At 37.1% G+C, this 25,210-nt stretch overlaps 1 protein-coding gene across 4 annotated transcripts in view; it reads right to left on the bottom strand.

Moving 5' to 3' along the window:
• Nucleotides 1-1,382: 1,382 nt before the first annotated feature.
• Nucleotides 1,383-25,210, bottom strand: part of LOC131027864 (uncharacterized) — an 80,013-nt gene continuing 56,185 nt past the window's right edge. For 2 of the 4 annotated variants that reach the window (XM_057957966.2, XM_057957989.1), the window contains 3 exons: nt 18,636-18,806; nt 3,138-3,268; nt 1,383-2,928 (listed from right to left, as the gene is read on the bottom strand). In XM_057957966.2, the coding sequence (XP_057813949.1) occupies nt 1,725-2,928; nt 3,138-3,268; nt 18,636-18,806 (1,506 nt within the window). In that variant the 3' untranslated portion in view covers nt 1,383-1,724. The remainder of the gene's footprint in view (nt 2,929-3,137; nt 3,269-18,635; nt 18,807-25,210) is intronic. The other 2 variants (XM_057957973.2, XM_057957980.2) reach the window with 2 other exon arrangements.

Raw genomic sequence — 25,210 nt, 5'->3', positions numbered from 1 at the left:
CACTTAAGACTAAAGCTGCTATATCTTCATCACCAACTAGTTTCTAGTTTGTCCATAGATTAGTCATTGATATTCTTTGACCATAACAAATATTAAAAAAATGTGTCCTCCTTGCATTAGTAGAAAACAAGCGATTTTCAGATAGAGTCCTCACTTGTTCTAGGTTTGTCCATATTAAAGTAGTGTTTTATGCAACTGACAATTTTATAAGCATCAAAACCTCTTTATGTCTTTTGTTCTCTTTAAATATTTTGGTTTTTGTTCTTTGTTGAACACAATTTGGTCAATGTCTTCTCTCACAAATGGTAAAGTATTTAATGAATTCACGAACTAGTTTTTCCCTTGAGTACTTTTCAGATTCGAGCAATGGCTAATGTTGCTACCCATCGTTTCCACACACCTAGTCCACTAGCTTGCACAAACTATTAAGCCTGAGAAACTGGTAGTGCGGAAGCAAAACAATCTTTACAAATCACTTTAAATTGCTATAGGACACGCTGGAAATAGTACATTAGAAACTACCCACTAGATCAAAAGATACAAAATTAACTTGATCAGAAAACCACCATGAAGAAATATTTAGTCAAGTTTTAAAATTTAAACTCAACAAAAAACATTTCAACCCTAAATTTGAAGTTTTATAGACCACATTTAAATATTTGAAAACACCATAGGCTGCACTGATGACTCGTAACTCAAATGTTGCAACAAAACTCAAATTACTGCACAATCCTCTCTTTGCTCATGTGCTCATGGTACCTAGCCCATTGTCCACCCTTGTGCTGCTAAGGATTGTGCTCCTCAAATCTTCTTGTCTGAGTATAACAAGAATGACCTCCTATCTTATCAAACTTTGGCTCCACTGTGCAAAATTGTAACAGTGGAAGAAATCACTCCCAGCTAGCTGTAAGACAATATTAGAGTCGAAGAGTACATGGTAGCTTTATATTACTTTATGATGCACAAGGCAAAAAATAAAACAAACAAGAAGTATAAAACTGTGCAACAAAATACTGACAAACTTCTGGTTTAGGCATAGCAATTCCTATTATTAAGAAAACTCAAACAGCTATATTCTCAACCTTTATATCATCTAATGGCTGTCCATTTATATATCTACAATCTTATCGATCTAGCAAGCTTGAGTATAGTGGTGCTATTCATTCATGCATACTCATGAAATTGCATACATGTTCTAAATGAATATTTTAGTGAGATAGAAACCCCTTGGAGCTTACTTTTAACTTTTAAGCCAAGGTTCTATGCTTGATGGGTTTTAAAGCAAATTTGAACTTATAATGTACTAAACTCGGTGATTTATAAAATCTATTTATACAAATAAGTTCTACTACAATGAACAATACTAAACAACTAATCACAAATTATCTTTAAGTAACTGCAAAGTTTATATAATTGAAATTAACTAAAGGCCATCTATCAGCCTTATTGGGTAACGGTCCTTAAATGAATGTCTTTATTCTACTTTGCAGTAGCTGTCATGTTACATGTACATCTATGAAACATATTACAAATAAATCATTCAAACAATAATTCTTGGATAAGTCTGAAGAGAAGATGTTCGATCCAACTGAACATTTTGTCATCTTTTATTCAGGTTTCAAATATCATATATCCAATGTATCATACATCTCATCTATCAATATCATTATTTTTGTTTTCTGATTCAAAGCCCCCACCCCAGCACACACTTTAAGAACCATTACTTATGTTGCAGGTGAATCTGTCAAATCGATGACATTTTTTGAAATAGGCCGAGGAGTAGATAATACTGTTATAACTTGTCTCTGAGAAGATATAGGGGATAAGAATGTACAGCTTACACTAATTAATTTCTTGGTGGGAGGGGACTTGGAGGGTGATGTGAATGACAACAATGCTTCCTCAGACATTTTCAGAGGCGAGATATAACATACAGGACTGTATTCCTGGAGAGATGGAAACTCTATCATATTTAAGCTTGTAGTTCTGCTTTTTATGCTAAAATCATCCATATTATTTACTATCTTGTCAACTTCACTATCTTTGCTAACACTGTAATCCATTTTCAATTCATTGGACAAATTATACTCCACTGGATCTGAGGCAGCAATCATTTTACGTTTTATACTGAACTCGTCTGAAATACCTTTTAGCTTGTCAGAGTCACTAACATTGGATGGGGAATAATCAGCTCTGAAGTTGATGGAGCAATTATTCTTTACAGCAGTTGAAGCTTCTTGACTGAGATTGACTGGTAAAGAGGTGTTTGGCATTACAGATGTACCATTTGCAACATAACCATCCTCACTGTTCTCACTGTCTGATATTTGAAGTAGGCAATCACTGTTGGGAAAAAAACTGTTTAACCTATCCAATCCCTCACTTTCTGCACCTGCCAGTACTGAAAATGAAGATAATTTACTTGGGGAAGGAACTGTAACTTTAGAAGCCAATTGATCTGAACTAAAACTGTTGGGAAAAAAACTGTTTAACCTATCCAATCCCTCACTTTCTGCACCTGCCAGTACTGAAAATGAAGATAACTTACTTGGGGAAGGAACTGTAACTTCAGAAGCCAATTCATCTGAATTACATTTATATTGCTTTAAAGGGCGGCCTCTTCTCCTGCATTTCTTAGCAGGATTCTGGTCACATTCTTGCTGTTGCTGCTTTTTTATTTCAGTATGCTGTTTCATTAATGCTGGTCCCTTGTCAACCTCCATTTCCTCTTCAGGATCACTGGCATCACTTTTTCCTAAGTAACACTCTTCTTTGAGATCATCCTCAGGATCTGACACCCAATCATCTGTGTAACAGGGAAGCTCATCCACGGGACAAAACTGAACTTTCATATGAGAAGGTAGAATTGGGCAACCCTTGGTATTGCCTACGTACTTTGTTGACAAGAAATTGATAGTAAGATTTAAGCTACAAAATACAAGATACAGTGATTAGAAAAGATAGAATGTTAGTTTCCTCTATAGGCAACACAGAATTTATATAAATTCCTCCAACTAAATCAATATGTTTATGTCTACCATTGCTATAAATTTTAATCCTAGACTCCTTTTGTTGTTGGAAACTCCTGCAGTTTTTAAGAAGCTGTTATCCAGAGGCTTTGCTAGATGCAATCTAACCTTTTCCATTCGGGAAGTGTGAGCATAGTGTAAGCAAGCCTTATTTTACCCGCAGTCCCACCCAGCTTCATCCCTTTGGCCGCTTCCTTTACAGCCAGAGATTCTCTTGGATGCTGCCAAGCCCACTCAAACTGCACAAAGTAACAAATAATGAAGAGTTTGAAACGGAAGTCAAAAGCAACTAATCTGTAAAGACTGGAGTGGTGAATTACTAAATTCATAACAGTAATATATTTTATTTACAAAAACTCATCATGTCCAAACATACTCATAAAAATGCAATCCAAGTATATTTTGTAACAAATGGATGAATTTACTTCACATGTAACTCATGTACAATCTTCCTGAAAAAAAATGCAACTAGGAAAAATTTTGAGCTTTAAATTAATCTTCTTTCAGCATAAAGATTAGAAATATATATTATATAGGACAGATAGAGAAAGTCCACATTTGTCCAAATTTACAATACTAAGAACATTATTGCCTGGGAGAACAAGTATCCACAGGATAACCCATACTAGCAAGATATTGGGCAGCTCAAAGATTAACCACATACATAATTGGAAGTATCCTATTAAATTTTTTATTAAGGTGGAGTGGGAAAAGTAGGCTTTTCTAAATTTATTCAAGAGTAGGTCTGATTAAGAGATGCACTATCTAACAAATGGAGTCTCCCGAATATAATAATAAAATGCAGTCTTCCTAGAACAAGTCTAAATCATTAACTGTCCTGTTCAAGTACAGTTTTCATTACCTTGCTTACTTTGTGTGGTGAGTAGCTTGTTAGTCTACTATACGGTAAAATAATGGCGAGAATTGCATTGAATTGCATATTCATGCAATTCTCCCTTATGTTTTTGAACCCATAGCAATTTCCTTATCCTTATCCATGGACTAGTGTGAATTTGAGTGGAAGTTGGAAAATAACCCTATCCTAGCCCTCCATCTATCATTCAACATCTTAATTAAAATCTGCAGGTGCAAAATTGACCATGTCACTTCCATGCCTGTGGATCTGAACCCCAAAATTTTAAATTTGAATTCTTAAATTGGGCACATGCTTCTTTCCTTTAGTAGCCATAGCTAGCCAACCAAAGCATGAATTATTTCAGATTGCATGCTAGAGTGGTGTATTTAAGGACTAACCCCAACTCATTGAATCATTTAGGAATCGCCAAGGATTTAAAATAATCTAGCACATATCAAGCAGAATATTGTCACTTCAGTATTGCATTAGAATCCTAGGAGCATACCACATGCTTGCCTGTTGTTTTCAGTCTTTGTTCATCATCATTGAATTGACCTGCCTAGATGTTTGACCAAGGGAGAATCCTCCTGCTCAACAAATTTCTCACTAGCGTTTCTGAACATTGCCAATCAATTGTTACTGGTCACAGACACAGAGGCAAAAAAGGTTACAGAGGTTCAAACCAGAGATGTTCAGTTCTGCACTCATGAAAGTGAACCAGATGGTCATACAATCAGTTTTCACTTCTGCAACAGTTGTCTGACAGACCCTGAATTTCTGATACCTTACCTTGGTGAATCAATTTGCAACACCTAGCACATCAAAATCTATGCTGGATACAGAGCTAAGTACCTTTCAATTATTTTATTTTATTCCAATATTAATTTCAGTGTTCATTGCATTATAAGTTATGAGTTACAGCTCTTTATCCTGGGCTTCTTTATTTATTATTGTTATTCAATTAGTCTACCCTGGGGTATATATGTCAGGTGTTATTTTCCTTACAAGCGGAAATCACCAAATTGGCGTGTGATGCAAGAAAAGCATACAATCCTTATACTGTTGAACATTCTAGCATTACAGAAACCTCCAGGGATTATGTGACGAGCAATTATGTGGTCCATGAGATATTATTTCACAGAAACTGAAAGGCTTGATAAAAGTCTCAGTTATCCATAGAAGGTTTCTAAATCAAAACTAAAATCTTCTCATTAGCATAGTCAACTTCCTTTGCTTGTTGAAAATAAATTATGCATTACAGAAAACTCCAAGGATTAAATGACAAACAATTATGTAACCATGTGTACTACTGATGACTTGCAAGACATGAAATCAAGTTCAGTTTTACAAACATAAAAAAATGATCTATTGAACCTTTTTAAAAGCTTCAAACTCTTCCAAAGGCTATTTCAATGCTCCCCAATCTCTACGACGACTGGTTATGTCCCCACATAGAGATGTTTTCCTTTCTAAAAACAGTTTCATGACCCTTTTTCTCAGACCACTTCACATATTGGTAAAACCACTTCCAATTTTTTTCTTAAGGATCATATCTTCAACAAAACTAGAGAAACCAATACTTGCTATGTCTAACAAATCCTTTAGAAGACAACTAATTCCAAAACCTATAGGTTCTTGTAAGTGAATTGATGTATGAAAAACTGCCGAATATATTGGAGCCAGGGTCTATCAGGTATGCCATAGCAAAAAGATCTGCAGCTTAAAGCACAAAAGTAGGACAAGAACCTATCCATGACATATACATTCGATTTGTGGCTCATCCTCGCAACAAATGACTCCATTTAGAATTAAAAATAAATAAAAATTCATCAAATGTCAGACCTTAAGGAAGAAATGAAAATAAGATTCAAAATGTCTACAATTTAAGCTTCCAATAATGCATAGCAAAGGTTTATTTGCTAGAAATAAGAATTCTTCAGGAAAAAAAGCCAGGGGTTGGTATTTTTGCCAAGTCTTCTCTCTTCAAAGAGAAAAGACATGGCTTTGACCTTGCTTTTTGTTATATCTAGAGTCATCACCAGTGAGCATGCATAGCAAGAACTCTTGTGTGGCATCCTCACCCTGGCTATATAGACAACTTATGCCCATGCCTTCACTAGTTAAAGGTAAATCTTTCACATATGCAGACTCACAGCACTTCAAGTTCTATCAAAGACAAGTAAAAAATATTATTTGGTTTGATGCCTGCTTTAAATTGAATCCCGGGTAGCAAAGTGCCCTTCAAACTTGTGAAAGGTTTCTTCTTAGTCATGTTATTCCCATTGCTTTCGTGTAATCCTATACCAGTCATATGGAAAAGAAATTGCCCTGTCAGAAGGTTCTGGTCTGCATAAGCTATTCAAGTTGAGCAAGATAATTTACTCACGAGCAGGTGAAGATTTTTCTCCGGCTCACATGGCATGAATAAAACATACATTGATCTGAATACCTTCGAAACTGTGTTCAGTAGGAACAATTAGGCAATATCCTCTTGGTTGAGTGCATTCATGGATGTTTGGATCTATGGTGTGCTGAATCAAGTATAGGAGGACGAATGAGAAGCAGACCATTTATATTGTGAACCAAGTGATTGTTCAAATTCACTTCGTTAATGCAACAACAAAAACATGTAAGAATCGAGTACCAAGACACAAAGGAGGTTCTGTATGGACCTTAGGTCCTTAAAGCTTTTAAAGCTTCTATTCTCAAGAGTCAAGACAATGTGGAAGGTCTTCAAAAATATCTCCTCTTAACTAACTTAAGAGAGCAGGAAGGTCGGCCATGCTCTTTGATAACTTTGATGTACATTCTCAAACCCCTTTACTGCTTTGATGAATTTTTAATTTTCATTCTCAGCTCCAAGACAAAGTTGTAGAGACCCTTATTAAAGCTTTGAACCTTTGTCTGTCTTTTAGCATATCAGATAAGTAGGTGAGAGTTTGGGGAGGCACATGCAGAGAGGCTCTGTTTGATCTGATGAAGAATGGGATCCAATAATGTAAGTGCAGAGGCCCCAGTCCCCGTAAAGTTCCACCTCTTTGGTTATCCAGACAACCACATGGATGGAGAGATTAAGTCAAGGAATTTATTTATGGATTAGCTGAGGATTCATTCAACCCCAACAAAATGCATGATTAGGAGGATTGTGGCAATACCCATTCTAGCAATAGGATGGAGCAAGCATGACAAGAACAATAATGGAATGGAAATTTGGAGGTAGTGAGGCTTCCCTTGTTTCATTCCTATCCTATCCTTCTAGTATTCTTATGCTATTATGTTCTCTTATGGTTTCAGATTATTGTTTCCTTTATATATAGTTGGCCCTTTTTCTCTCCCTTGCCAACATCTTCTTAGGATAGACAGTCTCTTTATTTATCCTCACAAAGTGAGGTTACTTATCTCTTGGCAAGCCCAGTATTATCAGAAATACAAAATCTCTAATTTTTAATAAAAGATTTAATTTATTTTAAAAGTATGAATTCATGTGCATCTGTTTATAACCCTTTAAAGTTGTGGATTGAATCCTCTTTTTACCAGAATTCTCTGGGGCTCATTTCAGAATTAATGATCCACTCCTGTTTGTTCTCTGTCAGGCAGCATGTAATGTCCCCTACTAGGTTTAGGCCTATTTTAACCATAATTAACCTATTTCAACATATTTATGACTTAAACTAAATTGATTAGGAGACAATTCTATCTTAACATGAATCAAATCAATGATTATCCATAGGTCAATCAATTAATTTATTAATAAGTAACTTTCTCATCTATCATACATCCATAATTCTTAATGCAAGTGTCAAACTTTATTACTACTTCAGTTTTAAGGAAGAAGAGGATGTGAATGTTACCAAAGCGCATAGATACCAAATACAATAGGTTCCCTCAAAGTTTACAGATCCAAGCCCTTACCCTATCTTGGGACCCTGTCCCTCAAGGTTCTTGGGACGCTGATCCCCACCCTCTCTTGGGAATCACCCTATCGTCTGGATTTAGACTGCCCCTCTTTGGAAACATCTCAATTCCCAACTTCTTAAATACTGACAGTAGTAACAAGAATTATATATAAACAAATTCTTCTTACTGTTTATAAGCTCTTTCTGATTTACGATCTAGTATTGTTATTTATCTGATTAAGACATTATAAATATGTATTATATATTTTTATTTATTTTCAGGTGTTATTATAATATATATTACTGCAGAGTAGTTTCCGGAAAATATTATAATAATTATAATTATTATATATATCATCAATATTTATAATACTATTAAATCCTCTCTAAGAACATCAAAGGTTTCATATATTAAGCATACATATTAAGTGCATACCATACATACTACCCAAAACAAGAATGTTACTGCCTGTAACTTAATAACAGTTCTGATCTGATCTGATCCATGGTGTTGTCACTAGATGCTTTTGATCCCTTCCCGTTATATCTCTCAATGTGAGGGAGAGGTCACACCTCTTCATCATTTATGTCCTTTGGCAAGAGACACCCTTTCACCATTAGCACCCTTTGAAAGAGTGCAACTCTTCATTCATTCTGCCCTTTGAAAGGGACACAACCTTCCACAATCAGATCTGCATTTCTTATTTAAATCAGATCTGCACTTCTCATTTTCCAAATTCTCCCCCCCTCAATTGAGTTTCTCTTCTCCCTTTTATGTCTCACGTTTGAGGGAATCACAACTTATCATTTCATGCCTTTTGACCATTCATTAACTTTAATCAAATTTTAATTATGTTTAATTATATTCTTTTATATTTTAATTTAATTTTTTATATTTATTCTTTTGTATTTTAATTTTATTATTATTATGATTTATTATTGAATTATATTTCAAATTACGGACATTACAGTCCGCCCTTCCCAAATTTGCTTGTCCTCAAGAAATTTCGATTTTAATTTTCTCAAACTAAGTCATCTCTACCAATATGAATCAAAAACACGAAACATACACATGGAAAACCCGAAGCATACACATGGATATATGCAAACACGGAGCATACACGTGAATACAAATATTGTTAGATTTCTCCTTATGGACTAGAATGATTCATTGATTCATCTTTACCCCGCAGGATGGTAGGATCATAGCTCTGATACCATTTGTAATGTCCCCTACTAGGTTTAGGCTTGTTTTAACCATAATTAACCTATTTCAATGTACTTATGACTTAAACTAAATTAATTAGGAGACAATTCTATCTTAACATGAATCACATCAAATATAATCCATAGTTCAATCAATTAATTTAATAATAAGTAACTTGCTCATCTATCATACATCCATAATTCTTAATGCAATTGTCAAACTTTATTACTACTTCAGTTTTAAGGAAGAAGAGGATGTGAATATTACCAAAGCGCTTAGATACCAAATACAATAGGTTCCCTCAAAGTTTACAGATCCAGGCCCTTAGCCCATCTTGGGACCCTGTCCCTCAAGGTTCTTGGGACGCTGATCCCCACCCTCTCTTGGGAATCACCCTATTGTCTGGATTTAGACTGCCCCTCTTTGGAAACATCTCAATTCCCAACTTCTTAAATACTGACAGTAGTAACAAGAATTATATATAAACAAATTCTTCTTACTATTTATAATCTCTTTCTGATTTGCAATCTAGTATTGTTATTTATCTGATTAAGACATTATAAATATGTATTATATATTTTTATTTATTTTCAGGTGTTATTATAATATGTATTACTACAAAGTAGTTTCCAGAAAATATTATAATAATTATCATTATTATATATATCATCAATATTTATAATACTATTAAATCCTCTCTAAGAACATCAGAGGCTTCATATATTAAGCATACATATTAAGTGCATACCATGCATACTACCCAAAACAAGAATGTTACTGCCTGTAACTTAATAACAGTTCTGATCTGATCTGATCCATGGTGTTGTCACTAGATGCTTTTGATCCCTTCCCTTTATATCTCTCAATGTGAGGGAGGGGTCACACCTCTTCATCATTTATGTCCTTTGGTAAGAGACACACCCTTTCACCATTAGCACCCTTTGAAAGAGTGCAACTCTTCATTCTTTCTGCCCTTTGAAAGGGACACAACCTTCCACAATCAGATCTGCATTTCTTATTTAAATCATATCTGCACTTCTCATTTTCCAAATTCTCCCCCCCCTCAATTGAGTTTCTCTTCTCCCTTTTATGTCTCACGTTTGAGGGAATCACAACTTATCATTTCATGCCTTTTGACCATTCATTAACTTTAATCAAATTTTAATTATGTTTAATTATATTCTTTTATATTTTAATTTAATTTTTTATATTTATTCTTTTGTATTTTAACTTTATTATTATTATTATTATTACTACTTGCAATAAGTACAAGAGAGCACAAGCAAGAAATATTTTATTGTATTCTAAATAGTTGAATTAATATAGTATGCATTGTTTTTGCTGGGTTTTCTATTTGACAAGGTTTCGCAACGTAAATAATCATGCTATATTATGAGCATCATTGTTTTCTTTCTATTGCATTTAAAATTTGGTTAGTATTGCTTCTCCTGCATAAGTTTATTAGTGTTTTTCTCTTCATCTGATGCATGTGAATCCTTTGTTCATTAAAGGAGTATGCCCAAGTACTTCATTTCTTTGCTTATGTAGTGAGTGATTTTCCTTGTAATCCTAATGCTCAACTTATGTAAGCCTTTGTTCTCTTTAGAGTTATAAGATGTATTTCTTCAAACATTATTATCTATTTGGATGATTGAACCTACCTTGGATGTATATCTTTCTCATAACTTAACTTCAACATATTGATCGCATCTATGTACCTAAACAACTAAGGAGTTACTCAGTTCCTTTATGAATGTTGCCTATACAAAATTAGATAACAAAGGGGTAAAATTTTCAAAGTTTGTTCTCTTGGGAGACAAATTGTTACATAAACGAGGTATATGTAAATGTTAATTATAGGCCATAGCTTAGCCAACACAACTCTTAGGGGTATGAGACCTTGTGCAAACAAGAAGACTTAACCTTATATGTATTGTCCAAAATTTCTATCAATTACATCTTGACCTCATGATCAAGTTTGCGCCCATAAAACAAACCAAAAGATTCTATTAAATGAGAAAGGAGGAAATATGAACCCGTAACCTCTTCCTTTATGCCTTAACTTTACCCCCCTACACATAAAACACAAGGGACCTGTTGTCACAAAAGTTTGCACATTTGCTGAGCTATCAATTCAACAACCTTGTAAAACATGGAAACAACCACTAAGTGTGGGACCTTGTGCAAGGGGTTGAATCTCCGAAGAAGGCCAACTTCCTTTCTAATCCATGTGCAAGTGTTGAGACACCTCAACAATTCAAATCCTACTTCTAAACCTACTCTAACAGCTTGTAGGAGAAAAGAGGTGAGAAAATGTAGAAAATAAAAAGGTGATGCACCAAGATAAGAGATGTCTCTCTCCCAGCCCCGAACTGACATGAGGAATCAATCAAAATACCATAGAGATGCACAAACTTCAATTGTATAAATGACACCAAAGTACCAAACACATGTATGGAGGTTAGGGTTTGTTGAATGCCAAAAGGGAAGATGTTCCACATATCACATTCAAGAACAAGTTAACACAACATATGTGTGAGAGAAAGCCACAAATTACAAACCTGAAATGAAGGTAAGAAGACATACACAACATGCACAATCAAAAAGAGGCAAGAATGATGATTTCAATTCATTTCGAGGGACCAAGCTGTAATTTTTGTGCCCTAGATTAGTAATCAGAATTATATCCTTAATTATGCCCTAGTTTGTAATTAGATTTGTAACATTTTAGTAAATCATAATTCAGTAAACTCAGAAATGGAGGAAGTAAATAAGAGACAAACACAAATACCCTGGGAAAACCTCCAAGAAAGAAAAACCCAACATTAAAGACCGACGGGTCAAATTATATAGTCTCCCTTAATAACACAAGTACAATACTTAGCTTCCTTGACAAATCTGAATCCTTCTTGTATGACAGATCTGCACTTCTAAGCTCTTCAAGTCTGCACCAAAGATCGCCTTTGTCCTCTAGAACAAGTTCGCATAAGTCTAGACAATTTCGCACCCTCCTAGTGTAAGTTCGCACTTTTCATGCAGAGCTGATTCGCTTAATGCTTGATGATGTTGTCTTTACAAAGTATCTTTATTTATATGCGTCTTAACCTTTATTGTGGCAAGTCAGCCTCCTTCCTTTTTGGTGCCAATATTGTTATTGTGACGTGGGGTTTTAGGATGGCGTGCAAGCATAGGGTTGGGCTTAATATTGGGGGCACGTTACCCTTTAGGATAGGGCCCAGTCCTAAATGGGTTCGGATGTTGCCTTAAGGCAATCCAAACCCATATATTAACCTAGTTACAAACAACACTCCCTCTTAACTAGGGAAGAAGAGAACACATAATCTGAACCTTTAGAGTTCCATCTAGCACACAAGCATAGAATGGATCTAGCACACAAGCATGGAATTACATCTTCCACCTAGCACACAAACATAGGATGGTTCTAGCACACAAGCATAGAAAGTGTAATACACAAGTGGGTCTTTACATAGTTACAATTATCCATCTAGCACACAAGCATAGATTGGACACAATTCATTCTTGCACAAAAGTAAAGAATGATACAAACTACTGCAGATAGAGTCACGAAGATTGGAGCTCCCTCTCAATCAGGGTTCCGTTTTCCACAACACCAAGTCTGTCTTTGAAGTATTCGAACTTCACTCTGGATAAAGGTTTTGTTAGGATGTCCGCAATCTGTTCATCCGTGCTAATGTACTTTAGATGAATGGCGCCTCTTTGCACCATGTCCCGAATGAAATGATAGTGTGTTTCCACATGTTTGGACCAGTCATGAAATATGGGATTTACTGACATCTTTATACAACTTTGATTATCACAATGAATGGTGGTAGGACCACTAGCTTTACCAAATAATCCAACAAGGAGCTTGCGAAGCCACACTGCTTCTCTGGATGCAACAGATGCGGCAATGTACTCAGCTTCTGCAATGCTTAATGCTACCGAAGATTGCTTTCTACATGCCCAAGAGATCACTGCAAAGCCCAAGTTGAAGCAGATACCTGAAGTACTTTTCCTGTCCTTGACACTTCCTGCCCAATCTGAATCTGAGTAGCCTTCCAAGAGGATTGAGGTATTAAGTGAATACTTCAGCCCATAACCAATAGTGCCACACAGGTATCTTAGAATGTGCCTGGCAGCAACCAGGTGAACAAGTTTAGGTAAGCTCATGAACTGACTGAGGGCATTCACAGCATAACAGATATCTGGCCTAGTATTGACTAGGTACATCAAGGAACCAATCAACTGCCTGTACTCAGATGGATCTGCAAAATCAGAGTTAGCTGCAGAAACACTTAACTTCTTTAAGTTAGATTCCATAGGAGTATGCATAGGTTTACAATCCATCATTCTAAATCTTTTCAAAATATCAATAGTATATTTTCCTTGACTTAGAAAAATTTCATTGGATTTTTGCCATACTTCTAACCCTAGGAAGTAATGCATTAGACCTAAATCCTTCATTTCAAATTCTGAGGCTAATTCCTTCTTACATCTTATGGTTAATTTATTTTCACCAATGAGAAATAAATCATTGACATACAAAACTAAGATAAGCATCTCATCAATATAAATTTTCAAGTAAATGTTAGCATCGGCATCATTCTTGCAAAAACCTAAGCTTAGTAAGTACTTATCAATTCTTTCATACCAAGCACGAGGAGCCTGTTTGAGCCCATATAAAGCTTTCTTCAACCTGCAAACATGAGAATCTCTTTTATGGATTACATAACCTTCTGGTTGCTCAATATAGACTTCCTCCTCAATGACACCATTGAGGAAGGCTATCTTAATGTCCATTTGATGCAGCTCCCAACCTTTGGCTGCAGCAATAGCTATTATAGATCTAATAGAAGTATATCTAGCAACAAGGGCAAAAGTTTCTTCATAATCTATTCCTTCCTTTTGAGAAAAACCACGAGCTACAAACCTAGCTTTATATTTTTCAATAGTACCATCAGCATTATGTTTAATTTTAAACAACCATTTAGAGGAAACAACAGACTTACCTTTGGGTCTGGGTACAATGTCCCAGACATCATTCTTGATGATAGATCAATACTCTTCATCCATGGCTAATTTCCAAGCATGATGGGACATAGCTTCTTCGACATTGTGAGGTTCAGACTCAATGATATTACACATCATAGAAATGTAGTTGGCGTAATTTTGGGATCTCTTGCTATCTCTAAAGGTTCCTCTAGGAGCAGCAAATCCTTCAGCATCTTGAATCGTGTTTCTAACCCAAAGTGGTCTCTTCTTGCAGACCACAATATCCTGAGGTATATCGGTAGAGTGCATAGGTTCTGTTGGGTCATTCTAAACTTCCTGATCCGGAAGGTCAATAGACTCCTCCTGTATCTCAGGGTTAGCATCAACTATTGAATCTTGATTTTCAATCACCATATCATTATTGTTGGATAATGAACCTTTAGATCTTTTGAAAGCAATATCTTCTTCAAAAGTTACATCTCTACTTACCTCGACATACCTTTGACCTGAAATGTAGACCCTGAAGGCTTTGGAAGATTCATTGTATCCCACTAAGATGCCTTTCTTTCCAGATGGATCCAACTTGGTTCATTTTTCTTTAGGCACATGAACATACACCGGGCTCCCGAATATCCTTAGGTGGCTGATGTTAGGTTTGATTCCTGTAAAGGCTTCTTCAAGAGTCACATCCTTTAGGGCGCGATGAGGACATCTATTCTGAATATAAACTGCTATTTTGGATGCTTCTGCCCATAGAAAAGGTTGCAGGTCTTGATCATGGATCATGGCTCTTGCAGCTTCAACAATGGTCCTGTTCTTTCTTTCAGCAACTCCATTTTGCTGAGGATTGTAGGGAACACAGAACTCCCTCTTAATTCCTGCTTTAACACAAAAGTCATAGAAACTACCTGAGGTGTATTCACCTCCATTGTCAGACCTCAAACATTTAATTCGATTTCCTGTAGTATTTTCAACTAAGGCTTTGAATTCTTTAAATCTGTTTAGGACTTCTTCAGACTCTTTAGATTTAAGAAAGTAGATCCATGTTTTAATAGAGAAATCATCTATGAAGATAACATAATATAGGAAACCGCTAGGAGATGCTACAGACATAGGACCACATAAATCTGAATGAATAAGTTTTAACTTTTCTTTAGCCCTACTATCGCTTTTATGAAAAGGATTCTTTACATTCTTACCCACTGCACAACCTTTACAAGCATCATCATGAGATAAACTGAGTTTAGGCATACCTTTAACCATTTTACCGAGAGTGGGAAGAGCTTGAAAGTGTAGATGTCCAAGTCTTCTATGCCATAGAACGCATGATTCAGGGGCCTCATGAATAAGAGCTTGAATTGGATTAGCTGCAAGCTTATATAAACTATCACATCTATTTCCAATAATACGAGCAGTTTTGAAATTAGATTTCTTAGACCAAGCAAGTACTTTCCCTTCAGAAAATGCTATTTGCAAACCCTTATCTTCTAAGGCAGAAATGGAAATAAGATTTCTTTTAATACCAGGTACAAAGAGAATATCACAGAGTTGTAAGGAAATACCAGAATCTAGTTTTAAAGAGGTAGTACCAGAACCTTTTATCGAGTATCGAGCATCATCACCGATTACCACATGAAGGTTGGTGTCCTTTTCAATCAGATCTGAGAGATGCTCATGAAAACCTGAGATGTGTTTGGAGGCACCACTGTCAAGTATCCACGTATTGTTGTCCGTAGGAACATTGCTGGATAGAGCAGAGATAAGAAGATAATCTTCACTTTGTTCGGCAACTTCATTTAAATTGACTTCCCTTTCCTTTGGATCATTCTGACAATCTCTAGCATAGTGACCATACTTGTCACATCTAAAGCAATGAATGTGAGAGGAATCTCTTGACTTCTTCCTTGGATCATAGGAGGAGGATCTAAAATCTTTGCTTCTCTTTTCTTTCTTCCAATGTCCACCTTTCCTAGATTTAGCTAAGAGAACATGATTGTCTTTGTGAGAGTTGTTGAGTTTTCCTCTTACCTCAATTCGAGATTCCTCTTCGATGCAATCAGATTGAAGACGCTCAAAGTTGGGACGATCGGCTCTTCCACCAATGCTACGAATGAATAGTTCTCATTCATCAAGTAGACCATTTAATGCAATCATAACAAGATCTTTATCCGAGATTTGGCAATCAAGAGTACTTAGCTTGTCCTTTAGTTCATTGATCTTCATGAAGTAGGCTATGATTGAGTCTTCTTCTTTCATTTTCATGTGAAGAAGTTGTTGTCTTAGAGCAAGAGCCCTGCTGAGGTTGTTGACTTCATACATCCCTTCCAAGTGTTTAATCATTTCCCTAGCAAACACAAACTTTGATATGATAGCGACAAGATGATTCTTGACGGATTCAATTATGATCTTCCTAGCCTTGAGGGAATCTTTTTTGAACTGTTTCAGCTCTTCAACATCTTCTGGAGGAAACAGCCTTTCTTCTTCTACAAATTTCAGCAGATCATTCTCTTCAAGGATCAATAGAATACGGACTTTCCAAGCAGCAAAATCAAGGGCTCCATCAAGTCTATCTTCAGCCCTCAACCTGACATTTTAATCTGAAAACAAACAGCAGCTATATGCAACAAATGATTTACTAAAATCAGAAGTTAGTGACACCTTAGCCCTAGTTTGTAATCAGGTTTGTAACATTTTAGTAAATCATAATTCAGTAAACTCAGAAATGGAGGAAGTAAACAAGAGACAAACACAAATACCCTGGGAAAACCTCCAAGGAGGAAAAACCCAGCATTAAAGACCCACAGGTCAGATTATATATTCTCCCTTAATAACACAAGTACAATACTTAGCTTCCTTGACAAATCTGAATCCTTCTTGTATGACAGATCTGCACTTCTAAGCTCTTCAAGTCTGCACCAAAGATTGCCTTTGTCCTCTAGAACAAGTTCGCATAAGTCTAGACAATTTCGCACCCTCCTAGTGTAAGTTCGCACTTTTCATGCAGAGCTGATTCGCTTAATGCTTGATGATGTTGTCTTTACAAAGTATCTTTATTTATATGCGTCTTAACCTTTATTGTTGCAAGTCGGCCTCTTCCTTTTTGGCACCAATATTGTTATTGTGGCGTGGGGTTTTAGGATGGCGTGCAAGCATAGGGTTGGGCTTAATCTTGGGGGCACGTTACCCTTTAGGATAGGACCCAGTCCTAAATGGGTTCGGATGTTGCCTTAAGGCAATCCGAACCCATATATTAACCTAGTTACAAACAACACAAACTTACAGTGGCAAAAAAATATACAAATCCTCAAGAGAAGTGAAAGAGCAAAAGATAGCTCAAGCTACCTGTTGATGTGTTTTTCATGCACATGCGAACACAGAATAAAATACCTAAAGGTACCTTATCCTCTCTTGAATAAAGTCTCTGAATGCTGAAGATGTCGCGAAAAGGATCAATCGGGATGACTTCAAGGTTCTTTGCTGTAGGATCTCTACGTGTGGATAAGCTCTCTGTGGTATGATGTGATTTTGTTGGAATCACAAGGGGACTTACACTCAATGACCTAAACGTCTGATTTGCTGGAATCACAAGATTTCACTGGCCTAGATTTTTAAAAAAAAGGAAAAAGGACGAGGTCGAGGAAAGGATCTAATTTTGACACTAAGAATGTAGGAGCAATGAATGATCTTTGATGAAATTCTAACTAAGTCTTGTTTTGACATCCCAGGACCATCTCCACAAGGTTAGTGCGATCTTCGAAGGAAAACTTTATGATGTTCAAATCATCACTACAGGCATAGACACCATCAGGCTGATGCATATCAATGAAGAAGCGACAATTGAAGTTAAGCTTAAGCTAAATGATTCCAGTTGACTACACAAGGCAAGTCTGCAATCAACAAACTGCTAGTAGTATGATATACGAATTTCACCATCAATCAAACACATTTCTTCCACTCATCTAATAACATAAAATCAAATATGAGAAGTATAGAGACCATGCAAATTGTTGAATCGACCCATAAATTTCACCATTTCTTCAATGAAGTTCTACAAGTCTTTTACAACAATGTCTTGGCAACAATCTTTGCCTTCTCTTTCTATTCTACTCTAATTGCTATTCTATCAACTAACTATCCACTATTAGCTAACTATTCACCTTCTAACTACTCTCTCCTATTAGCCTTTACAAAATGAAGAGTCGGGGCTTATATAGTGCCCTTAATACAATTCAATGGCTAAGATCAATTTGAGATCAATGGCCAAGATTCTACAATAAAAACCCTAATTAGGGTTTGTTACAACAAACTCAATTCTGACCAATGAAATAATTGTATTAATTGGACACATGTCTTCTCTGGAATATTTGACCAATGGATAGCTGGGGTAGGTACATCGAAGTTTGTGCCACCTTTAATGAGCCAAGTACATTGACTCTGGACATGCTGAGGTGGACCAATCCGAATGGAGAAGTGATGACTGGGATGCCACCTCGTCTGACACTTGTAACTTGGTAGAAATTCAACTTGATGTTGTTGAGAAGCTAGCTTTAATTAATTCATCTGAAACTATCTGCTTCTTCAACGAACCCTTGCTCCGACTTCTTTTATCTTTGATGTGCAGGATGATGATGTACCTCGCCTTGGAATGCAGGATTGAAAGAGGTTATTCCTGATGATGCTTGACCGAAGAAGGCCGTCCTTGTCGAGGCTAGACTGGAGGAGGTCGTCCTTGTCCTGACTTGATCTTCTTTGATGAGGGTCCGCCAAGTAGTTGATCTTCCGACTCCGGGGTCGCCATTTGATGCCTACACAAAAGATTAAAGTTAGTCTTTGAGCATCAAACCTTAAAGCATAGAATTTAGGATCTTCCAAGAGAATGATTTAAGATATTAATTTGGAAATGACATGATAAATCCAGAATTCTCATTTTTCTAAATTAATGGCAATGAAATCAAAATAAATCTTAAATAAGAACTTCAAAATGATTCTTCATACCTCCTCCTTTGAAAGCCTAACTATAAAACCTTGGAAAATGATGAAAGAAGACCGGATTTTGCTGGACAAGGGTTGAATTGTGGTCTTCCTATGCCTCCATTAGCCTCCATAAGAGCTTCTCCTTCTTTAGCCTCCAACACTTAGCAAAATTTCGCCTCCATTCTGCTGGATTTCGCTCCTCAAATTGCTCCTCAATTTCGCACTTAGAAGGAATGAATGAATGATTTGAAATTTGAAACAACACTCCTCCATAATATAGAGCGCTCACCCTACTCCCTTCAAGGCCGACTTGACAAAAACGGGGGTAAAAAATAAATTAAAAACTCCTTAAAAGGTGGCCAACTTGCCTATAAAGGCAAAAATAATGCCTTTGAGTGCTCAAGTTGTATTTTTTAATTTTAAAAATTAATTTTAGTGCCTCCAAGGTAAAATTTTGATTATGTCAAGGCCTAAAAATTAATTTATTAAATGAAAAATGCCTTAATTAATGCAAATTTAATCCAACCTTCCAAATGTTTCGAACTTGGCAAATTTGGTGAAATTTAGTGCAAACTGGAGAATATCAACGTTTGATCAAGGTTGAATGATAGGTTTGCTAATGATTTCGCCCTGGACCCTCTGTAAGGGTCAGGAGCAATTTTTTTTAATTTGAGCTAAAATCCACCTTAGCTTGATCATTGAACTTTTCCAGGGCAATCTCCAGGGTCCATTTCCTTGCACCACTGAGTCGGCTCATCAAAATTTTGGAGGAAATAGTGTATTTAAGGGAATTTCGCTCTGGACCCTCTGCAAGGGTCAGGAGCGAAATTTGACATTGAGCTCAAAAATCTCACTTTTTAAAGTTCAAAACTTCTTCAAAGCGCTCCAAATACGCTCTTTCACTGAATTCCAGGCTTAGTTTCATTCAAACTAGGAGGAAAAATGTGATTTCAAGGTTTTTCGCCCTGGACCCTCTGCAAGGGTCAGGAGCGATTTTTCCTCCTTAGGCTAATTCCTTCATCATTATCTCTTGAATCTTTCACTCAAAGCCAGGCAACAGTCTCCCTCATTCACTCCATCCATGTTGGGCTTGTTCTTGCAAGGCAAAATAGAGGTTTTTCATATTTTCGCCCTGGGCCTTCTGCAAGGGTCAGGAGCGACTTTTCTTCCCTTTGTCTAGAATCATCAAGTTTTGAAGCAAACCATTACCCATCATGGTCTTAAAGGCCATTTCTACCTTAGTGCATCCTTGCCTTAGCAAAACTTCAAAGAAATAGGTAGATTTTGTGATTTTCGCCCTGGGCCTTCTGCAAGGGTCAGGAGCGACTTTTGAATTTTGAACACATTCCTTCTTTCTTTTATCTTCAAATCACTTCTAAGGCATAACATATCACGTCCTTCTCCCATCTAAGCCATGAAAACCAAAATCTCATCTTGAAGCGCAAGAAAATAGGAGGATTTAGAAATTTCGCCCTGGGCCTTCTGCAAGGGTCAGGAGCGATTTTCATAATTGCCTTCAAAACTTTTACTCTCAACAATCCTTTTTCACTTCAAGGTAATTCAAACATCATTTCAACCCTATTCCTTGGCTTAGCTTCGCTCAAACTTTGGAGGAAAAGTCAAATTTTAGGTTTTTCGCCCTAGGCCCTCAGCAAGGGTCAAGAGCGATTTTCCTTATTTAGCTTGATTGCTCCTTTGTTGGCCATCCAAATTGTCTTCACAAGATAAAACATATCTTTTCACCTTCACTCCAACCATAAAAATCATTTTGTCTTTGCAAGAAAGAGGTGTTTTTGAGAATTTCGCTCTGGGCCTCTTGAGAGGGTCAGGAGCGAATTTTGCAATTTTAACCAAAAAGTTCCACTTTTCACTTTGAAACCTCTTTGTCAAGTAAGATCTCACCCTGTGATATGCTATGAATATGATTTCATGTCCAAGAGAGGTAAAATACTGTGCTTATAAAGAATTTCGCCCTGGACCCTCAGCAAGGGTCAGGAGCGAATTTCCTCTTCTGGGCAAAATTCCTTCATCTTCAAGCGAATTAAGGGCTCCATTAAGTTCATCTCACTATTCATCATACCTTTGGCATTTCAATTCAACCAAAACTGAGGAAAAAACATCTCCCACAAGATTTTTGCCCTGGACCCTCAGCAAGGGTCAGGAGCGAATTTACCTTTGTTGCCCAAAATTCACCATTTTTCATGCTTTCAAACCTCCAAATGCATCAAGTGACATCTAATCTTCCTTCCAGGAGACCCTGCACATAAAAATTTAGCCAAAATTAGTGACAAATAAGCTCAAATAAGATTTTCGCTCTGGACCCTCTGGAAGGGTTAGGAGCGAAATCTTCATCCTAGGCTAAACTGCTCAATGTTCAAGTTTCAAACCACTTCACAAGGCAAAATTAGATGGTTTTCAAGTTAGGAACAAGTTTTCAAGCTCAAACAAGGTGGCAAATGAATTTTATAATGAATTTCGCTCTGGACCCTCTGGAAGGGTCAGGAGCGAAATTCCTCTTCCAGGCTAGAATCCATCATTTTTTTCAAGGTTTTCAAACATTTCCAATTTTCCCTTCAAAAATGCCTTGCAAATTTGGTCAAATAAGGTAAGAAATGAGTCCTAGGTTGATTTTCGCCCTGGACCCTCTGGAAGGGTCAGGGACAAGATTTGCTTTGGACCCTCTGGAAGGGTCTGGAGCGAAATTCGTTGTGGACCCTCTGGAAGGGTCAGGAGCGAAATTTGACTTTTTGAACTCTCCGTCAGGATTATTTTATGGAATATAACATTTAAGTATAAGAAAGAATGTCACTTATACTTTAAGTTATATTCCATATATACTTCCAAGATGTTTGAGAGTGGTTTCGAACCTCCAGGAGATATATTGCAAAATCTAGTTTCTGGAGGATTCTTCAGTTTTCCAGACTTAGTCAAATTTTAGGATCAGGGCATTCCAGACTTAGCCAAATTTCAGGATCAGGACATTCCAGACTTAGCCAAATTTCAGGGCATTTGAAGATCAGGATGACATTCCATACTTCATCACTCACCAACTTGACCTAACTCAAACCTCCAAGAATGATACTCGCTCACCAAGCAAGACACAATTAACAACAAGAGCAAAACCAGGCCCTAAGGAAGACTCTCAAGGAAACCCTAATTCTGGGACCCTGCGAACTCACCCTGGCTCAAGCAGAGCCTACCATTCAATAATCCCCTCGACAGCACTCATCCTCCAAAGGCTAATAGACAAAACCCTAAAAGACCTAGAAAGCAAAAAAAGCAGGGGTCCCCATTTGCAATGGGGCGATGTGTGAATACGTCACAACACTACCAAGGTGAGAACCCTTTACAATAAGGCTTAATAGCCTATTTATAGAAAATTGGTCGCAAAGGAACCAATGGTCAAAGAGGGTAAACCTTGACTCTGGTGTGTATAGGAGAATGTCAGTTTGAGAAGATAGAGAAGCGATCAGGTCTAACATGATTGTGCATGCAAGAAACCTAACCATACTCTAACAAGGATCTCCCAAGAAGAAAAGTACTTCTAGAAGGTGGATTGCCTGACAATTCACGATCAGAGCATGTAGACTTGACATAAAGAGCATCAAGCAACCTTAAATAGGCATGGTCGCGAACTCCACTTGATGGCAACTTGCAAAATACATTAAATGCACTCTTGTATGTTCATGAATGAAAGTAGACAAGTTTCAAGAGTTAGTGAAGCATTAAGATCCTTGAGTGTCGATCACGCCATCTGGAAGTGTTGTTGGTTGTCAGAGATCGAGCATCGAGCCTTAGGGAAATTGTCGCCAAGGATGAGGAGTCAGGAACCTCGAAGTCTAAAAGACCGAAGGGACAAGAGGGAGGCGGGAGTTTCAGATTTCAAGGTTTAGGGAAATAGTCTAATGCTTACCAAAAGAGTAAGGGTTAGACCAATTCCCCGAAATTTAAAATTTGACAAAGGAAGGGATTTTGAGGTTTGGGGATACAGTCTAACGCTTACCAAAAGAGTAAGGGTTCGACTAGTTCCCCGAAATCCGAAATCCGACGAAGGAAGGGAATTCGGATTTGGAGATTCAGGGAAACAATCTAACACTTACCAAAAGAGTAAGGGTTAGACCAGTTCCCTGAAATCCAAAACCCGAGAAGGGATTTCGGATTTCAAGGTTTGGAGAAATAGTCTATTGCTTACCAAAAGAGTAAGGGTTAGACCAGTTCCACAAAATCTAACAAAGGAAGGGATTTCAGATTTTGGGGTTCAAGGAAATAGTCTAACGCTTACCAAAAGAGTAAGATTTAGACCTCCTTGAAATCCAAAATCTGACAAAGGAAGGGATTTTGGATTTCGAAGTCGGGGAAACAATTTAACGCTTACCAAAAAAGTAAAGGTTAGACCAATTCCCCAAAATCCGAAATCTGACAAAGGAAGGGATTTCGGATTTCGAGGTTCAAGGAAACAATCTAACGCTAACCAAAAAAGTAAGGGTTAGACCAGTTCCCCAAAATCCAAAATTTGGCATCCTTTAAGGGAAGGAGAGTTGGTCAATGGACCTTGAGGTATTGAAGACAAGATGCAAGGATGAAGGGAGAAGGCCCAAAGTCCGCCTCATGACAAAAGAGCACTCAAGCATTTTCCTAATTCCCTGACTTGGCGCTTGTTCAATTGGGGCATAATTGGTCCATAGAATGTATCTCCGATCAGTTCTCAATGATAGACCAAGGGTGTCATAAAATGACAACTGAACCATGAGTCCTAGTAAGTAATAAAACATGCTTTTTAAAGGGGCTCCTTAAACAACTATTAAGTTGGCTTCTTTTAAGTCTTGCTATACAATCAATAATCACACATTTGCTATAGATCAATCAAGGTATATGGGAATTGCAAAAAAATATCTCTTAGAAAGTCTTTGTTTGATAATTTGACTAAGCATTTTCTAATTGAATACATCTTAATGGGGCATTGAGGCTTTTGTGATTTCAAAGGGCATTTGGGCATTCCAAATAGCATGGTAGCAGGAGACTTGCCAATTTTTCAAAAGGAAAGGCCTTTGTCCATTAGAATCCATTGTTCCAAAAGACTACTTAATGCGGGGTCAATGTCTATCCACCATTTTGAATCTACTTTTGATCAAAATAATTTGTTAAATCCAATAGACAATGCTTTTAAGGTTTAATTAATTATCATTTTGGTAAAATGTGCATCGACAATGTTGGACAGAAGTTGCCCAAACATAAGTTTATAGTTGAAAGCAACGCCATATTTTGTGACTGATTTATTGTGGCTTTTGTAAACTAGTTCTTGTGTTTCCTTCTAAGGGTGAAATGTGCATACCTAGCATTTTTTTCAAAGTGTTCCACGGGCGTTGGGGACGGGGGGACGAGGGGACGGGGGGGACGCGTTTCCGGGACGGGGGGACCAAGGGCCTAAATTTGGGGATGGCGAGGGGACGGCGGGGGGACGGCGGCGGGTGGGTGGTAGGGTGGTGGTGCTCATATATATACATATAGTACTTGAAAAACTAGTTTTGAAAAGATGTATAACAGTATAACAGTATAAGAATTAGATTTCAAATGAAACTATAGGAAATACCAAGATTACTTAGATTAGTAATACTAATTGCTAAATGCTAAATAAAATTTGACAAATGAAATTGTCAAATTGGAGATTTCTCATTTCTATCATATGAATATCGAAAAAGGAAAACGAAAATACGAATATTTGATGCCATTGCAAAGTCTATAATAATAAAGATGATTACATGATTCATCATTACAATGAGTAGCCAAATACAAATACGTGTAGCAATAGCATTACAAAAGAGACTAGAGTCAAAGACAAAATGACAAAACTCAAAATGTAGCTAATGGAGGCCTCTAATCATCTGCGAACTCCTCCTCACTAGAACTGCTGGACTCTTGAAGATCAAGGTCCCTCAAGCTCACACCAACTAGCCCTGTATCTGAAGTGGTAGGATCATCCTCATCAATCTGTGAAGGCTCCTCTGGCTCTACATCCCATCGTGCCGCTGGACTCTCCTTGTACACGAGTGTCTTGCGGTCTATGAGACACAAAGCACTGTGTACAACCACAAGCTTCTCTGCTCTCTTAGAGGTAAGTCTGTTCCTCTTAAGAGAGTGGATGAAGCTATATGTAGACCAGTTCCTCTCAGCAGCTGAAGAACTGGAAACCTGGGATAGCAGACGAATGGCTAGAGTGGTGGTCAAAGATTTCGGG

This window comes from Cryptomeria japonica, chromosome 1 (genome assembly GCF_030272615.1).
Source record: "Cryptomeria japonica chromosome 1, Sugi_1.0, whole genome shotgun sequence".
Taxonomy (NCBI): domain Eukaryota; kingdom Viridiplantae; phylum Streptophyta; class Pinopsida; order Cupressales; family Cupressaceae; genus Cryptomeria; species Cryptomeria japonica.
This window is presented reverse-complemented; position numbering and strand designations above follow the sequence as displayed.